The 24,180-nt window shown below is 39.0% G+C and overlaps 1 protein-coding gene across 9 annotated transcripts in view; it reads left to right on the top strand.

Annotated features, from left to right (window-relative positions):
• MYO3A (myosin IIIA) overlaps positions 1-24,180 on the top strand; it is a 244,873-nt gene that overhangs the window by 113,913 nt on the left and 106,780 nt on the right. For all 9 annotated transcript variants that reach the window (XR_008996367.1, XR_008996366.1, XM_057498238.1 and 6 more), the window contains 3 exons: positions 16,590-16,716; positions 19,486-19,696; positions 22,533-22,680. Coding sequence is in view for 7 of the 9 variants with exons in the window: in XM_057498238.1 (XP_057354221.1) it covers positions 16,590-16,716; positions 19,486-19,696; positions 22,533-22,680 (486 nt within the window). In the remaining 2 variants the exon portion in view is untranslated. The remainder of the gene's footprint in view (positions 1-16,589; positions 16,717-19,485; positions 19,697-22,532; positions 22,681-24,180) is intronic.

Below are 24,180 nucleotides of genomic sequence, written 5' to 3'. Positions count from 1 at the left end.
GTGATTTCAACCCTGGAGATGGTGGAGGAGCCAGAGGGAGAAGAGGAGGAGGCGGGGCCATGGGCGGGTCTGCTACCCAGGCCACCGCTGGAAGTACCATCCTCTCCTATTTTAAAGGCCGTCCAGCCGTAGTTAAGAAAATAAAAGCAAAACAACCGCAGGCTCCTCAGGGGTTGGGGGAGCTGCCCCCTCCCCAGGTTGTGGAGCACTCCATGCCCCGCCCCTATACCCAGAATGAGCTGGTGTACATGAGTGTCAGGTATAGGCAGAGGCCATGGTATCTCTGCCTACATGACTTTTATGTCTCTGGGATATGGGGGTGGAAAACATTGTTATGTCAGGTAATGAGATGAGTAGAATGGCTTCCCTGACAAGTCACCCTCCCCTCTGGCAGTGGTTGCAAAATGCCTGTCAGGCCTCAGGGAATCACACTCCTGGAATGGCTGACAGCTGCCATCAGGGTAGTCTGGCCTAATCAGGGTGATTTACCATATTTTTCCAGTAGCTGGAAAACGTATGCAGAACTTCAACAGGTATTGTGGGAATTTGGTATGAAAAATATCATCTGATGAGGGCCCTGATGAGGAGGTGTTCACTATAGGAATGAGAAATGTGGTGCTACATACAGCTTCCACATCTCTCTTTGGGTCCCTAGTGAATACTATTGTCCCCCACCCCCACCTAGGGCAACCCATAGTGAGGCTACTCGTACTTTAGCAGATCTGGGGGAGGTTGCAACAATAAGTATGTGAAGTACATTTTATGACTGAAAGGAGAAGTGCAAAAGGCCGCATGAAAGTGTTGAGGACCCAGATGTGGGTTGATTTGATAAAGGCCAGGTTAGTGGAAGAAAAACTCGAGCCCAATAGAATCATGTTAGAACTGTGGCACCAATTAAAGCCAGAATAGCACTTCCAGCCACTGAGGTCCAGGACACGGAAAACAGAGTCTAGGCCTGATGCCTGGCCTGTGTCCCTGCAAAACTTCATGGGAGGCAGTACTCAGGATCCGCCTGAGCCCTCACCCCCACAGGAGAATGACAGGGCATTCGACTGAGGGTGGGGTCAAAGTCTTCACCTTGGGGGACATGGTGGGGACCAGAGGCCACTTGTAGAATTAGCAATTCATTGGTCCCCTATGAATGTACAACATGTCCTGGCGCTGGTGGACACAGGAGCTGAGTGTTCTCTGATTCATGGCAATCCTGAGCGTTTTCCCAGGACCCCTGCTGTGATAGATGGCTATGGAAGTAAGGCAATTAGAGTGAAGAAAGCCCAAATCCCATTAGGGATAGGGTATTTACCCTCAAAGGAGTATACTGTGTACATTTCTCCCATCCCTGAATATATTCTGGGGACAGATATCCTGCAGGGCCTGTGGTTACACGACTACTGCAGGACTGCTCATGAGTTCAGACTGAGGGTACGTATGATAAAGGCAGTTCTGAGGGGACATCTAAGCACCCACCTGTCTGGGGGGGCACATGGAAATTGGAGAAACTCTACAGGAGTTGAAGAGTGTAGGCATCATAAAGCCCACTCATAGTCCTTTTAATTTCCCAGTGTGGCCAGTGAAAAAGCCAGACGACTCCTGGTGTACGACTTTGGACTACAGGGAATTGATAAAGTCACACCCCCTTTGCATGTTGCCATCCCCTCTATAGCACACATTCTGGACACTCTCAGCCATGAGCTGGGAACGTATCATTATGTAGTAGACCTTGCTAATGCTTTCTTCTCTGTTGACATAGCACAGGAAAGCCAGGAACAGTTTGCCTTCATGTGGGAAGGCTGGCAGTGGACATTCACTGTCCTTCCACAGGGACATCTCCACAGTCCCACCATCTGTCATGGACTTGTAGCCCGGGACTTGGCCACATGGAAGAAACTGCTAATGGTGGTTGTATCACTACACTGATGATATTATGTTCACATCTGATCCTTTCAAATTTAGAAGGGGCAGTTCCTAGACTGTTGTAACATCTATAGGAAAAAGGATGGGCTGTAGCACCAAGGTTCAGGGATCAGGTTTGTGAAATTCTTGGGGGTTGTCTGGTAGAGTAAAACTAAAGTTCCTGAAGCAGTCGTAGACAAGGTCCAGGCTTTCCCCCCTACCACTGTGGCAGTATTACAAGAGTTTTTGGGTCTTTGGGGTTACTGGAAAGTGTTTCTCCTGCACTTGGCACAAATTCTGAGGCCCTTATACCAGATGGTACAAAAGGGCATCAGGTGGGACTGGGATGAGACCTGTGCAGCTGCTTTTACTGCTGCCAAGCAGGCACTCAAGGCTGTACAGGACTTGAATGTAATGGATTCATCAAGGCCCTGTGAACTAGATGTTCATGTAACCAAAGATGGTTATGGATCTTTGGGGTCTTTGGCAATGGCTTGAATGGATACGCCAACCGATTGGATTCTGGTCACAACTATGGAAAGGAGCAGTGGTCCGGTACCTTGATACAGAAGCACCTGACTGCTGGGTACCACACCTTGCTGGCTATAGAGCCCATTGCTGGAACAGCTCCGACCAAGGTATTTACCACCTATCCCATCACAGGGTGGGCGCAAGACTGGACTCAAAGGCCATGGAGTGGCATAGCACAGACACCTACGGTGGCCAAATGGGGCGCATATTTACAGCAGCACAGAGCCCTCTCTATTAGCCTCTTAAGTGGAGAACACCAATGCTTACTGGGGCCAGTGACCTGTACTGGTGGAAAGCAGGAAGAACTTGTTTTGAGCCATTGGTAGCTGAGACTCCTTATCAGGAGGGAAAAGCCCCTATACCTGAAGATGCTTGGTACACAGATGGCTCTAGTCATGGGCAGCCCCCAAAATGGAGGGCTGTGGCTTTCCATCCTAAGACTGAGACAATATGGATGGAGGATGGATAGGGGAAGAGCAGTTAATGGGCTGAGCTGCGGGCAGTACAGCTCGTGATCACCCAGGAACCTTCCCCCATAGTTGTCGGCACTGACAGCTGGGCCATCTATTGGGGCTTAACCCTGTGGCTACTGACATGGTACCATGCCAACTGGATGGTTGGTCACCGGCCCCTTAGGGGGCAAGAGTTGTGGCAAGACCTATGGGCCTCTGGTCAGACTAAGACTGTTACCATATATCACATGACTGGCCATTTGCCTTTGGCATCCCCAGGGAATGATGAAGCAGACACATTGGCCCAGGTGCATTAGCTAGAAGGAAAGCCTGCCTCTGATGTGGCCCAGTGGCTACACCAGCATTTGTTGCACATGGGGCAAAAGACAATGTGGACTGTAGCCCATCATTGGGGCTTGCCATTGACCTTTGAAGAAGTACAAGCCCAGAAGGAGTGCCTTGTGTGCTCTAAGAGGGACTTACACCTAGTCCTGCAGCAACAAGGGACAATAGTAAGGGGACCAATATCCCTTCTCAGGTGGCAAATAGACTATATTGGTCCTCTGCCTATATCAGAAGGATATCTGTATGCCATGACTTGTGTGGACACGACTACTGAACTATTGGTTGCTTTTCCTGCATGATATGCAGATCAGCAAACCACCAAGAGGAACCTGGAGCATCTCTTTGCAGCCTATGGCCGGCTGCAGGTGATTGAGAGCTATCAAGGCACCTGCTTTTCTGGACATGCGTTACAAGAATGGGTGCAGCAATTAGGAATAAAATGGAAATTTTGTGTACCATGTAATCCTACTGGGGCAGGCATGATAGAGAGGTACAACAGTTTGTTGAAATCTGGCCTGAAGTTGGACACCAGTAGTCTATGGGGCTGGTCAGTTCACCTATGGACAGTGGTGCAGTTTTGAATGAGGAGCCACGTAAAGGAGCTTTGAGCCCTGTGGATATGCTCACACACATTTCTGCCTCTCCTATACAACTGTATGTGCAAACCAAAGAGGAGTTATTGAAGCCAGGATATGGCCAGCAGAGCAACATCCTGCTGCCAGCCCCAACTGCATTAAGCCCTGGAGACACTGTTGACTGGACGTGGCCCTGGACATTTCGACACACGCACCAGTGATGGCTGGCCCTTCTGGCACCTTGGGGGAAAGGCTTGGAAGCTGGCCTTGTATGTATTCCTAGAGTAACAGTGGAGTGGCCCCCAAAGATCACAGTAGTGTACCCAAAATGTCCAGGAGGTAAGAGCATCTTGCAGGGAAGTTTTGTTTTATCTTTATGGCCAGTGCATGTACCTCCTGTAGCCCTATATACTGACCCATTTGTAACTCCCACAGGGAGGGGGCTGAAAGTCTGGTATACTAGACCAGAATGAGATCCCATTCCTGCCTGTCCTGTCACAAGACCACTCTCTTGCATGTATCCTACCTGATGGACAAGATTTGCTTTTGCTGGTATCATTAAAACATGTATCTTATCACCCTTAAGATTATTTTCTCCTACAGTCTTTGCAGCCTGAATGCACCTCCTGGCTTCAGCTGCCACATGATGATTGCTCTGAACCCTCATCTACTGCCTGGCTATGGAAGTGACAATCTGCATAAGACTTTGAACCTAGCTGAATCCTCCCACTTGAGGATTATCATGATTTTATTGCTGTTGCTATTGTATGTCATTAGTCTGGTCAAAATGCTCCAGTTTTCTCACCCAGGGACCATTGCACAAGAGGGGGAACGAGTAGATTATAAGGTGAGATTTCTGGAGGGGTGGCCTGTGGGTAAAATTGTAATATATCCATAATATCTCACCTGGCTTTAGTGCATTTGCATATCCTCAGGGGTGGAGAGAAATTAATCTCAGGGCTTATCTGAACCTGAGAGGTTAGGGAGAGGTCCTTGCTTGCTTCTGCCAGAGCAGGAGGGAGAGATGGCCCAGACTGCAGTTTGTAAGCAATAAACAGGTTTTAAACTCTATTTCTCCCTCTGACTAATTTCGGTTTTAGAGGTATTTTGCCCCAGATTTTCCTCTCCCCAGACTTAGAGGTGTCTAAATTTACTGCCATTCCTTGGGCTATCAGATTTCTACTAAGAGTTTGAGCTAAAAATAATACCTAATTCTTCTCCAAAAGTTTGGAGAATTTTATCATCAGGATATAAAATGTAGAGGTGCTGACAGAAGTGAAACTACAAAAATCATTCAAATTTAGTGCAGTGAAGTTACTGAATCTAATCACTTGGTAGCACATTCTTAAGAGAAACATGACCCTTCGAAAATGAAAGGCTGTCAATGGTAACCTTTAGTCCATTGATCCATTTGCTTACCAGGAAGTATTATTTCTAAAGATGGTCATGTTCTTGACATAGAGAAAAATTAGCTATTAAGTGCATTTTCTCCAAATTTGGAACTAGAAGACTGTACTATTAGATAATAGTAAGTAAGCCTTCTTTCTGAAAGCTTTTGCCTCCACCTTGGATGTCCTTGCTGCAGGCTGTGAGGAGGATATTCTCAGGACCTTGAAACTAGGGAGTCAAGTGTGGTCTCTGGCACCCTAGGTAGGCTGGGGAAGGAGAGATGAATGGCTTTTCCTTTGACTTAAAATTAATTAGGGCCCTACTTTCAAGGGGGGTGTAGGTAAATCCAGGGTAATCTTTGTCCATCAGGAAACATTTCACATTTTAGAGTTAATTTTTCTAGTGTGGCCTTTCTCCATAGCCAAGAGGAATTCAGATTTTGATGGGGAGACTCCCTACCTGATTGCTTTGACAGCCCCAAAATTCAGAGGTCCTCTTTGAGTTCTGTATCAACATTGCTTCTCTGTGTCTAGGTGAATTTATTCATTGTGGGGAGATTGGGTGAAAGGTTGAAGAGCCATAGGGGAACTGGCAGGCTGTTTCCAGGACCAAGCAAGGAGAAGTAACTCCTCTTGGGGCCACAGAGGAATTATTACCATGATATCCCTGAAGAGTTCTCAGTTTTTGCCGGAATAGTATGAATTATGTGGGCAAGAGGGAAGCAATATTGTAGACTCAGTGGCAAACTAAGGTTGCCACTGCATCGTTAGGCAAATAGTTTACTAACAGAAAGTCTTAAGCTGCAGTTGAATAACTTTTTGGTTTAGAAATAGAGGCGCTAACTTGATCATCTTCATATCTGAATGCTACATTCTTCCATAGATTCGTGACTCGTTCTGGAACTTTAGGATTACAATTCAAGCGGTCCACTGTATAACTACTAAACTGCAGCTCAAATCAGAAAATTCAGTGATTCTGTGGTCTGTAGACAGAAAGATGATTGGGACCTTCACTATTGATGAATTAAATAGCTTTTAGGCTGTAAAATAGAACAAAGAAGCCATTGTTTGACAAGATCTTTGAAGGTTTTTGAGGGAGATTGCAGACTGTGCTCATAGCTGTAGAGACAGATGTCTGGTTCTTAAAGTGGCCAATATATGACTCTTGTTCCCTTACTCTATCCTCACACACACACACACACACACACACACACACACACACACACACACACACACAGCAAAGTTGGCAGGGTCACTGGATTGATATATGAGAGCAGGAGAATTTGCTTGACCAACAGCAGCCTTTGCTGTAGAGTTGGGAGAAAAATGATGAGGACTGAATAGGAGTTGAACAACTGAGAGATTGCTAAGCTTACTAATTATAATTAATTTAATAATTAGATATTCTACTAATTACAAATAATATATAATTATTAATTACTAAGTCTTATTAAAATCACTAAGTTTATAGAATTTATTGTGGCTATCTGTGTAAAGAGTAGAGTAGTGCACATGAGGGCTGGGGGATGGACATCAATCATGCTGAAAATGGTGCTATTAACTTTACTGGCCACCTTTTGGGAGCATCTGAACTGTAACATCTGGACTCAGAGATGATCTTAATACATTGCCCAGTAAAATAGGTATTTTTCTTACTAGTGAAATGTGTTTGTAATTGATTCATCAATGGGAGAGGAAGTTTGTAACTCAGAAGACATGAGTTTCAGTCATTTTCCAGATAACATAAGATCACCATCCAGAGATTGCCGACAAGCTATGACAGATACTCCAGGAGACTCCACATGCCACCTGTTCCATAGGTAGTCCCATTATTATGCTCCAATTCTGATGTCCCAAGCATCATAGGTGACCAGGTGGGTTTTTTGCTCTTGTTCTGGCTCAAAGAACCAAGACCTTGTCCTCCTCTGATTGTTTCAGCACAATGTAAATCCTAAATTAGCTGCATCAGGAGTACAAATGAGATTATTTGTGCTCCAGCTGGCTGGCAGGATATCAGTCGGTTTAACCCTGTATCTTTCTGGACCCTGATCCCTTTCTGGATGTGACCACTTCCGTGCATCTCCCTCACTGCCCCCTGCCAAATGCCGATTCAAATCTGGCTCTTCCCTGCCGTCTGCCTGACCCTGCCTTCACCCACAGCTTGTACCTGTGGAGACAAGTTGATTTAAGCCCTGGGGTGGGGGGTATCCTGACTCCTAAAGCAGAAGCCAGTTATTTGGGGGTGCAGTGAATAAAGTAAAAAGCAGCACCCACCCTTTTCACCAATCCTTACTCATAGAGTGAATGTTGCTAGTGGTTGATGTTCCCTTGGACTGTGGCCTGGTTAGGGGAAGACAGGAGAGGTTAACTGGATCTCAGGGCATCCTCCAAACTGGCAGCATGTGGTACACCAAGCAAGCCACTTCTGCTTCTCACCAGGTGCTGGGCCTCTCTAGGTCTTTTCCCTGTTTGTTATCAGAAGAGCTGATCTCTTACCAGTTCCCTCCCCCAGAAGTTACTATCTTAGAAACAGGGAATCATTTTTAATTGGTTTGTTTATTTCTAATTCCTGCTCATTAGAGGCAATGTTTCACTTATATTTGGCTCAACTCTTTTCTCTTGCTTGGTATAGGGATGTTTAGTGACATTAAAATGAAACCCATCCTGCAGTTAGCATCTACTGACAAATATAATTAATTTATTTAAAACTGTATATTCCAAATTTAAACATACTCAGTGTTTATTGAACATCTGATCATCCAAACATACAGCTTAAGGTAAAGGAAAACACGTTTTGTCTCTGGAGCTGAAGTACAACCCCTGCTAACTAGTCTTTGAAGATTTTTATAGGTTCAAGGTGATTCTCCCAGGATCTGCCATCTAAAAGCAGAGACTCCAAAACTCGCCCTGTCCTGGTTCTGGGACAGTAGAATTTAATCGAGTGGGGTTTATTTCCTCTTTCTCCCAGTCCTGATTTCTTTTTATGCTCTCTCACTGGCTTTCTTGGATTTGTCCTTTGACATAGCTACTTCAATATCAAGTATGCAACTTCAATATCAAGTTAGGCAGTACGATTGCCACAGCCTCTGAGCACAGCTTGCTGCCTTCAGTTTACCATAGCACTGTTTTGGTTTACTCTCCAGTAAAAAGAGTCTCCCTTTCTCTTCCTTTGTCTTTGTCTGATTGGTGTTGGCAGCACCCACTGTGTGTGTATCCCTTTAAATATTCCTGGGGTCTACAATTCACTTGTGCATTTGTGAGTCAGCACAATCCAAAGGAATGCCAGGAAAAGCAAAATCAGATACACTCTAAAATAATACAAATTAGAAAACTCTAAGGAGCTTTTCAAAAAATGATTTCCAAAGCCGTTTTCCTGCCATAGATTTAAAATAAATGATTACTAGTTTTATGACTCAACCCACTTAGAGTTTTAACATGTCATGACAGGAATTTTATTTGTTTTTCTTTGCACAAAGTCATATGTCTTATGTCTAAGAGGCCACTGCCATTTTTCCTGCTTTAATTTTGCCTGCGTTTCCTATGATACTTTAAAATCACAATCTTGCACATTTCCTTTGGGCTGTCAGTTGTGACTTGAGTAATTATCAAATAATATCTGTGAAATAAATTTTTAAGTGTTTTAAAGCATCACACAAAGTTGAATTTCTGTGGAATACCTCATTTAAAAAAATCATTTTGGTCTGGGTGGGAGGGGTATACAGATCACTTTTAGTTAGTCATTCAGTAATAATTTTAACATAATAATTTGATACCTAGTCTTCATTCAAAATGAATTAAGTTACAACTCTAGAATGTCAAAATTCAGCCAACATTGATGACTTGGATTGAATGACAGGACCAAGGAAGGCAGTTGGTTAAAGTAAAAGTTAATTCTGTCCTAGTGAGTCAGGATCTGTGGGTTAAAGTTCTTGGCACTAGTTATCTCCAACTGTGTTAGACCAATAACTAACCTTCTGTGGTCTAAGTTTCTTTATCAATAAAGGACAGTGGAGGGGTGGCTTATTTGTGAGTCATTTCCTACTTTCACTAAAATTGAGGGCTATTTAATCTCATTGCAATCTTTGAAGATTGTTAAAATCATTTTATTCCTTCAAGTATCTGCAAAATTCATCCTCAGCCTAGAGTACATATTAATATCCCTTAATATACACAACTGCAAATGCTGATTGTAGAGCTGCTCTTTTTCTCTCACCAGTTCCAATTTGCTTGGTTCATGGACTCAGATAGCATCCTGCCCTATGGCACTGGCCCCAGCCTGCTGCTGCTCCCTATCTTTTTTTTTTTGGGGGGGGGAGCGGAGAGCAAGTGGAGGCTTTTACTTAGAGATAAAGTGAGAGGATAGAGCTCCCAGCTTATGCCAGGAGGGGACAAGAGAGCCCCCTCCCCATCCTGTCTTCTCTGTCCTTTCTCGATGGCAGATCAGCGTCTTGGCTTTCCCAGGACTGGACTGGGTAGTGCCACATTCCCCAGCCTTTGATGGCATCACTTTGTCATGGTCCATGGTAATCCCCACCTATACTGAGGTCCAAGGGTTGCCCTCTCTCTCACCCCTCTCTTGAAAAGAGTAAAGGAAATTTTGCTATCACTTGACTAATACCAAAGAATAGTTTGACAAGCACTGAATGCCAGCTGTGTACCAGGCCTTATGCTAGTAATTTGACATATGAATTAGGCATAGTCTCTGTCCTTGATGAGTTTATCCTCAGTGAATTTAAAGACACATAGACTAAGAATAATTTCAATGAAATGTAGTCAATTCTATGATAATAAAGAGAAAGTTACAGAAACATGAAGTCAGGTGGTTGGTCACTGAAAGGTTCTGAGAAGAGATCATGTGTGAAGAATGAGGAAAAACACGGCACAAGGTGAGACCAAGGGATGACAATCGTGTGGAATTCTTGGGACTCTACAAGGAGTTTGGCTGGCTGAAAAACGTGAGAGAAAAGTAGCTGGAAATGAAAGTGCAGAGGCAAGCTGGCACCAGAAGGTATAGAATCTTATTTGAGTGCCTTGGTAAGGAGCAGAACTTCCTCTTAAGGAAAGAGGGGCCACTGAAAGATGTTCACTGGGAGCAAAAGGTAATGGGATTTGCCTGCTAGAAAGATGACTATGACAAGCAGTTTGGAAGGTGGATTGCAGAGTTGGCAGGACCAGAGGTAGAGACTAGTTAGCAAAATACCAGAGGCTGAGTATGTGCATTGACCACATCTGGGAGTCTAGATCTGACCTCAGTCTTGGTGGATAAATATGAAACTAAGAACAGGCAGTTCACCTGTTAGTTGTTTTAAATATTCAAAGAATACATGCTTTTGATCATTAATGCAACATATTAATGATTTTGAAACCAAGTACATACTGTTTACCTTAAGCTTTAAGTTTTGCTGATACACCTTTTTTAAAAAAGACTAATTTTTTAGAGCTATTTTAGGTTCACAACAAAACTAAATGAAAAAAGCAGAGTTCTCATATAACCCTTGTCCCCCACATGCACAGCCTCCCCATTGTCAACTTCCAGCACTAGAGCAGGACATTTGTTAAATGGGTAAACCTACACTGACATGTTGTAATCATCCAAGGTCTACAGTTTACATTAGGGGTCACTCTTGGTGGTGTACTTTGACTTTGGACAGATGTTTAATGACATTATGGTATCACAGAGAGTAGCTTCACTGCTTTAAAAATCCTCTCTGTTCCACCTGTTCTTTCCTCCCTTCCCTCTAACCCCTGTCAACCACTGCTCTTTTTGCTGTCTCTCCATAGTTTTGCCTTTTCCAGGATAACATATACTTGGGATCATATGGATTGGAGCCTTTTCAGATTCGTGGCTTTCGCATAGTGATTTGCATTTCAGGTTCCACCATGTCTTCATAGTTTGATGGCTCATTTCTTTTTAGTGCTAAATAATATTCCATTGTCTGGCTGTACCACAGTTTATTTATCCACTCACCTACTGAAGGACATCTTAGTTGCTTCAAGTTTTGGCAGTTATGAGCAAACTTGCTACAACACATCCATGCATATTTTTTGTAGACACAAGTTTCCAGTTCCTTTGGATAAATACCAAAGGTCTGAATTGCTTGAACCTATGGTAGGAGTGTGTTTACTTCTGTAAGAAATCCCCAAAGTGTACTCCAGAGTAGCTATACCAGTTTGCATTCCCTCCAGCGATGAATAAGAGTTTCCTGTTGCTCCACATCTTCAAGAGTACTTTGTGGTGCTGGTGTTTTGGCTTTTGCCATTCTAAGAGGTATATAGCAGTACTACACTGTGGGCTCATTTGAATTTCACTGATGACATGTAATGTCATCTTTTATATGCTTGTTTCCCATCTATACATCTATTTGATGAGGTGTCTGTTAAGGTCTTTGGCCCATTTTTTTAATTGGGTTGTTTGGGTTTTTTTATTCTTGAGTTTTAAAGGTGCTCTCTTTATTTTGGATGACAGTCCTTTATCAGATATGTCTTTTGCAAATATTTTCTCCCAGTCTGTGTCTTGTCTTCTCATTCTCTTGACACATCATTTTATTCAATTTCTGAACCTAACAATCTTTGAATAGGAATAGGAGAAACCTTCAGTCAACTTTGTTCACCTGATGACTCATAAATATAACCTTAAGTTGCCCAAGCAGACATAACTAATTTAATTCTTTTAAATGCCTGAACCTATATAAAAATTTAGTATGTTTCAGTCTTTCAAATACTCCAAATGACTGACGCAGAGATCTTACAAGGATTGATAACACTTTCTAGACTTCTTAATCATTTAACTAAATATTCTTAAGCATTTAAACTTGTTAGCCCTGAAAATCTAATAATTAAAAATTATTAATGTAGTAGGTCAAGTTATCCTACACTTAAATACAATTTGCAAATTATGTTATGCTTTTCAAATTAAAATCATAAGTGTATTACCAAATAAGCATTTGAATTCAAGTCATAAGACAGTTTTTAACATGTCTCTAATATTATCTTAAAGGTTTAAACATTTAAGAATGAGCACATTAATTATCCCAAGGTGACAACATCTTTTTTTAAATTATGGTGTCATTGATATACAATCTTAAGCTCAGGTTTCACATGACCAAAATTGTGATTACTACCTTCCTCCCATTATAAAGTCCCTACCACATACCCCATTACAGTCACTCACTGTCCATCAGCATAGTAAGATGCTATAGAGTCACTATCTTCTCTGTGCTATACTTCCTTCCCCATGTCCCCCCTATATTATGTGTGTTAATCATAATGCCCCTTAATCCCCTTATCCTTCTCTTCTCCCCCAACCTCCCCAGTCACTTTCCCTTTGATAATTATTAGTCCATTCTTGGGTTCTCTGAGTCTGCTGCTGTTTTTTTCTTCTTTGGAGAAGTGGCTGTTCAGATCCTCTGCCCATTTTTTAATCAGGTTATTTGCTTTTTGGTTGTTGAGGCTTGCAAGCTCTTTAAATATTTTGGATGTCAACCTCTTATCGGATATGTCATTTATGAATATATTATCCCATACTGTAGGATACCTTTTTGTTCTGCTGATGGTGTCCTTTGCTGTACAGAAGCTTTTTAGTTTGATATAGTCACACTTGTTCATTTTTGCTTTTGTTTCCCTTGCCCAAGGAGACATATTCATAAATATGTGCTCATGTTTATATTCAAGAGTTTTGCCCATGTTTTCTTCTAAGAGTTTTATGGTTTCATGACTTACATTCAGGTCTTTGATCCATTTTGAGTTTACTTTTGTATATGGAGTTTGACAATAATCCAGTTTCATTCTCTTACATGTAGCTGTCCTGTTTTGCCAACATGTAGCTGTCTAGTTTTGCCAATGCCACCTGTTGAGAGGCTGTCATTTCCCCATTTTATGTTCATGGCTCCTTTATCATATATTAATTGGCCATATATTCTTGGGTTTATATCAGGGCTCTCTATTCTGTTCTATTGATCTATGGGTCTGTTCTTGTGCCAGTACCAAATTATTTTGATTACTGTGGCTTTGTAATAGAGCTTGCAGTTGGGGAATGCAATCCCCCCTGCTTTATTCTTCCTTCTCAGGATTGCTTTGGCTCTTTGGGGTCTTTTGTGGTCCATATGAATTTTAGAACTGTTTGTTCCAGTTTGTTGAAGAATGCTGTTATGCTGTTGGTCTTTTGATAGGGATTGCATTGAATCTGTATATTGCTTTAAGCAGGATGGCCATTCTCACAATATTAATTCTTCCTAGCCAAGAGCATGGGATGAATTTCCATTTATTAGTGTCCCCTTTCATTTCTGTTGTGAGTGTCCTGTAGTTTTTAGGGTGTAGGTCTTTCACTTCCTTGGTTAGGTTTATTCCTAGGTATTTTATTCTTTTTGATGCAATTGTGAGTGGAATTGTTTTCCTGATTTCTCTTTCTGCTAGTTTATCATTAGTGTGTAGGAATGCAACAGATTTTTGTGTATTAATTTTGTTTCCCGCAACTTTGCTGAATTCAGATATTATATCTAGTAGTTTTGGAGTGGATTCTTTAGGGTTTTTTATGTACGATATCATGTCATTTGCAAACAGGGACAGTTTGACTTCTTCCTTGCCTGTCTGGATGCCTTTTATTTCTTTGTGTTGTCTGATTGCTATGGCTAGGACCTCCAGTACTATGTTGAATAAAAAGCGGGAGTGGGCATCCTTGTCTCGTTCCCAATCTTAGAAGAAAAGCTTTCAGCTTTTCACTGTTAAGTATGATGTTGGCTCTGGGTTTGTTGTATATGGCCTTTATTATGTTAAGGTACTTGCCCTCTACACCCACTTTGTTGAGAGTTTTTATCGCCAATGGGTGTTGAATTTTTCAAATGTTTTTTCAGCTTCTACGGAGATGATCCTGTGATTTTTGTCCTTTTTATTGATGTAGTGGATAATATTGATGGATTTTAGAATGTTGTACCATGTTTTCATCCTTGGGATGAATCCCTCTTATCATAATGTATGATCCTCTTGATGTATTTTGGAATTTGGTTTGCTAATATTTTGTTGAGTATTTTTGCATCTATGTTCATCAGGGATATTGGTCTGTAGTTTTCTTTCTTTGTGGTGTCTTTGCCTGGTTTTGATATTAGAGTGATGCTGACTTCATAGAATGAGTTTGGAAGTATTCCCTTCTCTTCTATTTTTAGGAAAACTTTAAGGAGAATGGGTATTATGTCTTCTCTAAATGTCTGTTAAAATTCAGCAGTGAAGCTTTCTGGTTCAGGGGTTTTGTTCTTGCGTAGTTTTTTGATTACCGATTCAATTTCATTGCTGGTAATTGGTCTGTTCAGACTTCCTGTTTCTTCCTGGGTCAGTCTTTGAAGGTTGTATTTTTCCAGAAAGTTGTCCACTTCTTCTAGGTTATCCAATTTGTTAGCCTATAATTTTTCATAGTATTCTCTAATAATTCTTTCTATTTTTGTGGTATCCATACTGATTTTTTCTTTCCCATTTCTGATTCTGTTTGTGTGTAGATTCTCTTTTTCTCTTAACAAGTCTGGCTAGGGGTTTATCTATTTTGTTTATTTTCTCAAAGAACCAGCTATTGCTTTCATTGATCCTTTCTATTGTTTTATTCTTCTCAATTTTATTTATTTCTGCCCTAATCTTTATTATGTCCCTCCTTCTGTTGACTTTAGGCATCATTTGTTCTTTTTCCAGTTTCAATAATTCTGAATTTAGACTGTTCATTTGGGATTGATCTTCCTTCTTTAAATTGGCCTGAATTGCCATATACTTTCCTCTTTGAACTGTCTTTGCTGTGTCCCACAGAAGTTGGGGTGTTGAGCTGTTGTTTTCATTTGTCTCCATATGTAGCTTGATCTCTGTTTAAATTTGGTCATTGACCCATTGATTATTTAGGAGAGTGTTGTTAAGCCTCCATGTGTTTGTTAGTCCTTTTGTTTTCTTTGTATAATTTATTTCTAGTTTTATACCTTTGTTATCTGAGAAGTTGGTTGGTAGAATTTCAGTGTTAATTTGCTGAGGCTCTTTTTGTGGTCTAGTGTGAGATCTATTCTGGAAAATGTTCCATATGCACTTGAGAGGAATGTGTGTCCTTATGATTTTCGGTGGAGTGTTCTATAGATGTCTGTTAGGTTCATCTGTTCCAATATGTTGTTCAGTGCCTCTGTCTTCTTACTTATTTTCTGTCTGTTTCATCTGTCCTTTGGAGTGTGTGGTGTGTGGAACTCTCCTAAAATGAATGCATTTCATTCTATTTCCCCCTTTAATTCTGTTAGTATTTGTTGTACATATTTGGGTCCTCCTATGTTGGGTGTGTGGATATTTATAATGGTTATATCTTCTTGTTGAACTGACCCCTTTATCATTATATAATGTCCTTCTTTGTCTTTTGTTATTTTCTTTGTTTTGAAGTGTATTTGTCTGATACAAGTATTGCATCTGCTGCTTTTTTCTCCCCATTGTTTTCATGAAATCGCCTGCTGTTGACTCACTCCCCTAGACTAGAACAGTGTCTGACAAAATGTTTATTGGATAAACGAAAATATAGGTATATGCACAGATATCTATATATTAATTCAACAAGTATATTTATTTATATATTTAATGTTCATTTGGCATATATTTATTAATGTTATCTATGAATGAATAAACATCCCTGGAAGATTTTTTTCATATCTAATTTTTATCTTCACTTAGAATGTTGGAGTGGATAGAATAATCATTTTTGTTAAGTGTAAGAGCTGTTTTAGAGTAAATGCAGTAACAGAAGAAATAAATAAAGGTTTTCATTTCTTTTCTGTAGCTCACTGTACCATGAACATGGTTGGAATGACACCTAGAATCACCTTGACAAAGTGCCTCCAGTGCCTCTGAGAAGAGCCTATGTGTTTCTGAATATATTTTTGATGTACCTTATTTAGGATTTTGCTACTATAAATTCTAAGCTGTAGTCTTAACTGCACAAATCTGTTAAGCCACACATACCCTTTGGTTTTAGTGCTGGGATCTTTCTCCTTTGATTTTTCTCCTGTATCCATGTGTAACCTCACTTTTAAGATGGCCTCAAGGAAAATGTACATATCGTAATGATCGCATGAAGTTCTGAAGGTAGATTTCACATGGCTTTCTCTGTGGCCTAATGATTAGATATTCCTCCCTCCACTGAGGGGAGCACCTCATTTCTGTTTTTTATTCGTATTTGCATTCATAAAGTATTTGTAAGCACTCACTGGATAACAGGCCTCAGGCTCACCTCTAAGATTAAAATACTGGGGCTAACTTAGCCTGCTTGGATCCTTGCCTACTCGGGGGTCTCATCTGACCTCATGCTGGAGCCCTAGTATTCTTCCCATCTGTCCCCCAGCATAGTCAGTGTCTTGCTGTACTGGAGGGGTGAGTGATGCTAACACTTCTCTGGTGTATTTCAGCAACTTGGAAGTATATACAGTATACTGGCTGCAATCTTGAATGTTGGAAACATTGAATTTTCTTCTGTGGCAACTGAATACCAGATTGACAAGAGCCACATTTCCAATCATGGAGCTCTGGAGAACTGTGAGTTTTATTATCTTTCATGCAAAACTGAACTTTTAAACAAAATTTGATGACATGCTGTAAGTGTCACATAAGGGTAATTTCAAACAACTGTACTTATATGGGGTTCTAAAAAGTGAATGCTCAGATTCAATTTGTGTAAAATGAAGTTTTTAAAGTCCACTATTTAAAACAGATTGTCATGCCTAGAAATTAACTAATTACTGTAAAAAATATTCCTAAAGATTAGGGTTTTATGATTGTTTTAGGAGATATTTACATTTCACTGTAAAAATACAGAAAAAATAAATATTTAGTGCACTTTCAGAAAAAGAGTTAATGTTGTTATCTTATAGATTTAGCATCTATATCATTTTATAAGTAATAAAGACCTATATATTAATTTTCATACTGGATGGAGTTTTTTAGACACATTCATGCTGGGTTGATTAATTCCAATCATTTCTATACAAGAAAAGTACATCATGATATCTTCTTCAAATCAACTTTTCTCCTACTAGCAGAGTTTGATGAATTACTCCAATAATATAAGGTTTCCCACTGATAGCTTCTAGGGGCACAGCTTTTTTATTCAGAATATACTCTATTTTTTTATTTTTAATATTGGCATATGTCCTCTTAATTCCAGATCTGTTATACATGTCATTTGTAAACTAGGGAATCTTGATATCAATTTTCATATATATATATTTTTTCTGATTTATACTTACTCAGAAACAGAATGTGATATTTTAGGGTAAATTCAGAGGGCCAAATAGCAAACCTTCCTAGTCTGGACCTGTCCTCAAATCCTTATCATCTCCCTCCACTGTGTCTCTGGAGCCAGCGTGGTAACACAGCAGAACAGGTGTCTGAGGTTGATGTGTAATAAGTGACATATACTTTTTATATATTAAAAAAAAACTTAACTGACACATAAGATATTAGGTTATCTGAAGTGGAAGAAATAATGAAAAAACTCCAGTGGTAAGATTAAAACTCACCATTGATCATAATTAGAAGAATGATCTGTAATAGAGATATGTTGTAGACATGAGTATACTTAGAAATTACCAAGCTAAAAGTGATATTGATGTTGAGAACCTTTTTCTGTATAGCAGAAGACAGTCACATATATGGGTCACAGAAAGTTAATGCGAATATAGTTAAAATTAATTATAGCACTTTCTGGAACAACCACTCATGGAAAGTAGAAATTTTACTCACATTAAAATTATTTATAATCAAAGTTAGAAGGAATTAATCTCCAAGCCAAGGCCATGTTTTTCTAGATGGTGTTACAGGTACCTTGTTCCAATCAGGCACCAGTTCTGGCAATTCTATACCATAAATATCAATGAGATCTGACCACTTCTCTCTGTCGTCATTATTCTCATCCAAGACAACGTCACTTCTCACCTGAACTGAGTGAACTCCCAACTGTTCATCCACATCCGTTCTTGAACTTTCCCAGGCCATTCTCCACAGTTCCTTAAGAAACCACTTAGTGCATGTGTCCATGGATTCTCTCAGACTCCCTGTCCTCCTCCTTGTCCCTGTCCTCCTCCCTCTATCTTCCCACCTAAACTTCTTGGTTGGCTCCCATTCCTTCTGGATAGAGACCATCAAGACTAGAGTTTTGTTTTACAATGTATTACATTTAGCAATATATCCCCAGGTAAAATGCCTGGCAGATACTAGGTCCTCAGTAAATATATGTCAAATGAATGGACAATATGGGACTAGAAATATGTGTGTATATATATATATATATATAAATCAGTGGGAGACACTATTCAGAAATAAGTCCAAGTGTAATTACCAGAAATGACTTTACAAATCACTAAAGAATCAGTATCCTAGGGACAACCAGCTGGCTAACCATTTGGAGTGGGGGAGAATTTGAATCCTTCTCATATACCATATACCAAAATGAATTCCAAATGTATATCAACTTAAGTGCAAAAACATCATAAAAGTACAAGACAAAATGCATTTATATAATCCTGAGATGGAAAAAACTTGAAGGGCTTTATGTGCAGAAAACCAAAAGCAGAAATGATTTTTAATGGATATTTGGCTACATAAAAATTTAAACCTTTTCAAACTAAAAAAAGAAAAATAAATGAAATTGTAATGCAAACAGAAATTTGAGGGGAAAATTTATATATATGTATGAAACATATCAAGGCATTATTCTCTTGAAACTATAAAGATTTATATACTGATTAGGAAAGGGTGACTACATCAATGAGAAAAGGCAGTTTACAAAACCGGATCACAAATCACCAATAAAAATAAAAGTTTTATGGTCTTTTGGGTATAAGTTGCAGAAGTTACTTAAAATACATTTGTTTGGGTATATCCTGAAGCCTGGGTTACCTTCTACAGTTAATTTCTGCATTTTGAAAATGTGTATAAAATAATGGTATCCATATCATACCAAATATATTCATTGTGCTTTTAAATTACTTACCACAATTCAGTGAAATTATGTTTGGCATCACAAACAGCCACTGGCTCATGCAGATGCTTCACTCGGTCCACCAGTTCGGTTTGGCTTGGGCCCTATTATACAGCGGCCAACATTTGGCCAGTCAAGATAAGCAGAGAAAAATGATCAAGAAGAGACCTAGGACTACTATTGAATAGTAACTTATTTTTACATTATAAAACCTTCACATATTTGTCTCATGCCATTTGAAGAAGGCAAATTAAGACATTTTCATTCCCTGGGAAGTTACTTTCTTACCATTATTTCTTCTAACAATACATCTGTTTTATTTCCAGCTGCCTCTTTGCTTTGCATTCAGGCTGAAGAGCTGCAGGAAGCTCTCACCTCGCACTGTGTGGTCACTAGAGGAGAAACCATCATACGACCCAATACCGCAGAGAAAGCTACAGACGTCAGAGACGCCATGGCTAAAACTCTCTATGGACGCCTTTTTAGTTGGATAGTGAATTGCATTAACAGCTTATTGAAGCATGACACATCACCAAGGTAAAGACTTTTACGGAAACATGTTTTCCCAAGTGTCAGGTGATACAAATCCATTTTCTAATTTTCCAGTTTGTATATGAGCCTTTGAAGATTTCCTAATTGGTATCATTTCATTATTAAAGTTTTATTTCAGTCGATCTGCTTTATTTCCCAATGGTACCATTTCATTGTGACATCTAGCTATAACATTTTTAAGCTGCTGAAACATAAAAACCGTAGCAACATGAATAAACATGATAGAATGTGAATTTTTAATGTGACATCTTACTATCAATGTGTATGTTCTTTTAATTAGAAGTTGTAAAGTATATACCATGTTATACTTGCATAAAAAGTCAATTCAGCAGTTCTTTGTTTTTGTTTTGAATGATTGAATTAAATCTTGAAGGCAAAGGAAAACTGTTTTTTCATATTTTAACACTCATTATATTGCCATGACAGTAGGAATTATGACCTCCAGTGAGATTTAGTTCAGAAATGTGCTAGTTAGCTAGCAAACAGTAGAGCCAGGATATGAGCAATAATGTTATCTGACCGTAAGTCTATGCCCTGCCTAGTACCTCATCTTAGAAATAAAGGTGGTCACAGTCACCATTGAATGAGTGCTCTTTATATGCCAGGGGTTGTGCATAGGTGGCACTCCTTAATTTGCATTTAATGTTTTGTTCTGCCATAAATTATATAAGTTTTAGAGATTTGTATTTGAGAAAACAAAATAGAGGCCTACCTTAAGATCACCTCATTCATACTTACTTACTAAGCATAAAAGGCCATTTTATACACATTCAGGCATGTAATTCACTGCTATTTTTCCACTAAAATACATGCCATGCACACCATGATATATCCAAACTGTCCAAGAGACTATCCATTATTCCTCCATATCTTTTACTCTCTGTCCCTGAGAATTGCTTCTTTACCTTCCTGCTGAACTGTAACCTATTTGACTGCATGTGCAAATGACAATCCAGTTTGCGCATTGTGATTTAATGGTCAGAATAGTCTGTATGTTGATGTGTTGCCATCTGTATGACGCCAAGCTATCAAATGAAAATGGAAAAATTTAAGAATTTTTCAATATCAATATAGTCCACAGAATGTAAGCAAAGATATTCAGAGATTTGACCTCATTTTGTTAGTTATCATCCTTATCTTTGGCACTAAGTGGTACCCAGAATGATTTGACTTTGAAACAGGTGATCTGCTGAAAATTCCACTGTAGTCTATTACTTGGTAACTTTCCTGTCTATACACTAACGAAAATTACCCACATTTTAGATTTTTAAATGTCATACAGAATAGTTTTACAGTTTAGTGTAAAAAACAAAAACAAGACCATTAAAATAATTTATCATTTGAATAGTTTAGTTCAGTCTGTCAGGGTTTACACTGAGATTTTGGAGAGCCTGTGTTCAGTGCGACCAGCTTGTTGTGTGACCCTGGGCAAGTGACTGCATTTTCTGCATCTCTTCCTCCCCAACCATTAAATAAAGGCACGGAATGGCAAGTCAGTGGTTTGAATAGTTGGTGGGTATCTTGGAACCTTTTAAGAATCTCCTGAAAACTATATCCTTCACTCCAAAATAGAAAATGGATAATGTTTCTATGTACCCACCAAAATTATTGCACACTGTTGTGACTCCAGACCCCCTGAAGGCCATTAACAGACCCCCGTTTGAGAATCCTTGATCCTAATAATCTCCAAGGTCTTCCCAGCTCAAACACATTATTTTATGAGTTAAGTGTCTATCTAAAGGACAAAGAGATTTTAAGAGAATAATAATTTTGATTAAACATACATAAACTTTAGCTACACATTTTGCCTCATATGAATAGGTAGAATTGCACTTACAATTCAGAATTTGGGGGATTTTCAGAAATATCCAATAGCTTTCTTTGCCCATCTCATATTCAAAGTGTTCTGCAACTCTGAGTTCTGAATTCAGACAATTCTTCCAAATATAGAAAGCATCCTTCAATTCAGAGCCCTCGGTTGCTAGTTGTCATTCCCAAATCACTTCCTTGCACCACACTGAGAGTTGGCATAGATTACATTAATAGAGAACGCAAAGAGAAATGTTGGTACTCTCCTTTTTAAATTCACATGAAAATAACTTTGCAGTGTATATGTTTATTGGAGGAGGGGCAAGCTTTTTGACAAAGTATCTATCCTTTAGTGAAAAGAGGTAACCATCGTGGAGGAGTAGGAAAAAATGCTTTTGGAATATTTAGTTGTAAAATAGTATTTAATTGTATTTAAAAATACTTAATTATAAAATAAATTCACATACATTTGCATCTTCAGTTTACTATTTATTCTATATTAAAAATTATGAGTGAATGAGTCAAAAATAAATAACAATTCTTTAAAATAAGTGTTTTTAGCAAGATGTTTTCATTGTTATCTTAAAATGAAGAACTAAATATACTCTTTCACAGAAGTTTTGCTTTTCCAGTATGGTCTTTATTGAACATGTTTTTGCTATGTTTGGACTGCTAGCCAGCCTTTCCCTATGATTCATAACTCACTCAGGGCTGTGATTCTTGTGCTCCCAAATTCAGAGGGAAAATGTTTCTTTTGTGGGAGTATATAAGATAGTATGGAAGTGGTTTCTGTAGTACAAGGAAAATATTTTACCATTTACATACTAAAAAGATGCTACCTACTTTATCTCCCTGTTCTATGGAGGAAAATATTTTTAATTAAGAAAATTTTTCACTCTTTGTCCTGGTAGTAATTTCTTAGCTAAATTACAAGTATCCTTTGAGATACCCTGCTTTATATTACCTCTTAAGAAAATAAATAACTCAAAATAATGCCTCTTTAATTTTTCAGTGGGAATGGTGATGAACTGAGCATTGGAATTCTGGATATATTTGGCTTTGAAAATTTCAAAAAGAATTCCTTTGAGCAGCTGTGCATTAACATTGCAAATGAACAGATTCAGTATTATTTCAATCAACACGTGTTCACATGGGAACAGGTAAGTTAAGATACTGTAAAGATGAGTGCATATTCCAGTTATACACAGACTTGTACTAATGAAGCAGGACCTAAATCATAGATGTAAAGCTGTAAACATTTAAGAAAGTCAAAGAAAAGATTTTCTTTCTCCTTGACCATAGTAAACACAAAAACTAGTTATTCATTTAGGGCATCTTGATATATAACGTTGAATGTACTCCATCAAAATCAATGCACCCTCCTCGAAAACTTAGCAAGTGTGAGCTCTTGCAAAGAAAGAAGTTTCCTTTGGTAATTTAAATATGCTGATGTGTCCAACTGTTTCCCTTTCTGTAGACTGCATAGCTGAAATTCTTTTTGAAATTTTAATGTCCACCTAAAATGCATTAAACTTCAGAATCCCAGTAGCTCGGCAATGGAACACAAGAAAATGGGTTTGATGCAAATGCCATGAAATGGTAATTTGTCAGGATATATGTGTAATTTATGATTCAGTTTTTCAAAAATCAGACTTAACTTGAGTTGCATTTGGCAAAACTGGAGTATTAATATTATTAAATTACTTTATCAAGCCTAAAAGAAATAGTCATTTTATATGTCAGTATATCATCTGTCTCCTTTAATAATATTAAATCTCTTTTTGTTTAGTAATTAGAACTGAAGATTTTATTTAAATTTGAAATAAATTGGAAGTACATGAACCTCTTTTGATTCAAAATATTTAGGTTTATTGAGAATTTACTTTGAAATTGCATTTTGAAAACAGTGGTCACAGAAGAAAACATTTAGATCTTGACATTTCTAAAGCCAAAAAAAAAAAGAAATAAGTTAAGAGTTTTTATCTGTCTTTGTGCAGCTCTCATCTACCCCAGGATCTTGTTCTATCAAATATTCATTCTTTGTCTTTCTGACCCTCTCCATTAGTGCCATCTCTTAGGCTAGATACATGATGAAATCTTTACAAATCTTTAAAGACAAAAAACTCCTAACCGGCTTGTCTATATAGTCATGGCCCTCTCTCTTCCCTTCACAACCAACCTCCTTGAAAGCATATTCAATATTCATTGCACTGTATTGATTATTTCCCCAACTGGGTACCTTGAGTCCATAGTATCTGGCTCTGACTCCCTAACTCTGCTGGAATGGCCCTTCCTAATTTCATCAGTCATTAGTATCAGGACCATTTTAACTTCTACATTATTAGCCTTTCTGTAATTTTCAACTTTGTTAACAAGATTCCTGTTTCTGGAAAACTTCTCTTTTGGCATCCCAAACAGTTTCTGTTTCTCTTCCTCTTTGATGGTTCCTTTTTTACTCCTCTTACACCATCACTTACCCAACCCTGGCTGTACACTATAATCATTTGTGATTGTGTATCTTTGTTGAATACCAATGTCAAGACCCTGTCCTAGACCAATTAAATCAGATCTTTTGGAATGACCCTGGGAACAATAAGTTTTTAAAGGTTCCCGATCTATTCCAATGTGCAGCCAAGGTTGAGAATTATTGCCCTAAATTC

The sequence above is a fragment of the Manis pentadactyla genome, chromosome 3 (assembly GCF_030020395.1).
Source record: "Manis pentadactyla isolate mManPen7 chromosome 3, mManPen7.hap1, whole genome shotgun sequence".
In the NCBI taxonomy this organism is placed as follows: Eukaryota; Metazoa; Chordata; class Mammalia; order Pholidota; family Manidae; genus Manis; species Manis pentadactyla.
Note: the sequence above shows the minus strand (reverse complement) of the source record. Positions and strands in the feature narration are given on the sequence as shown.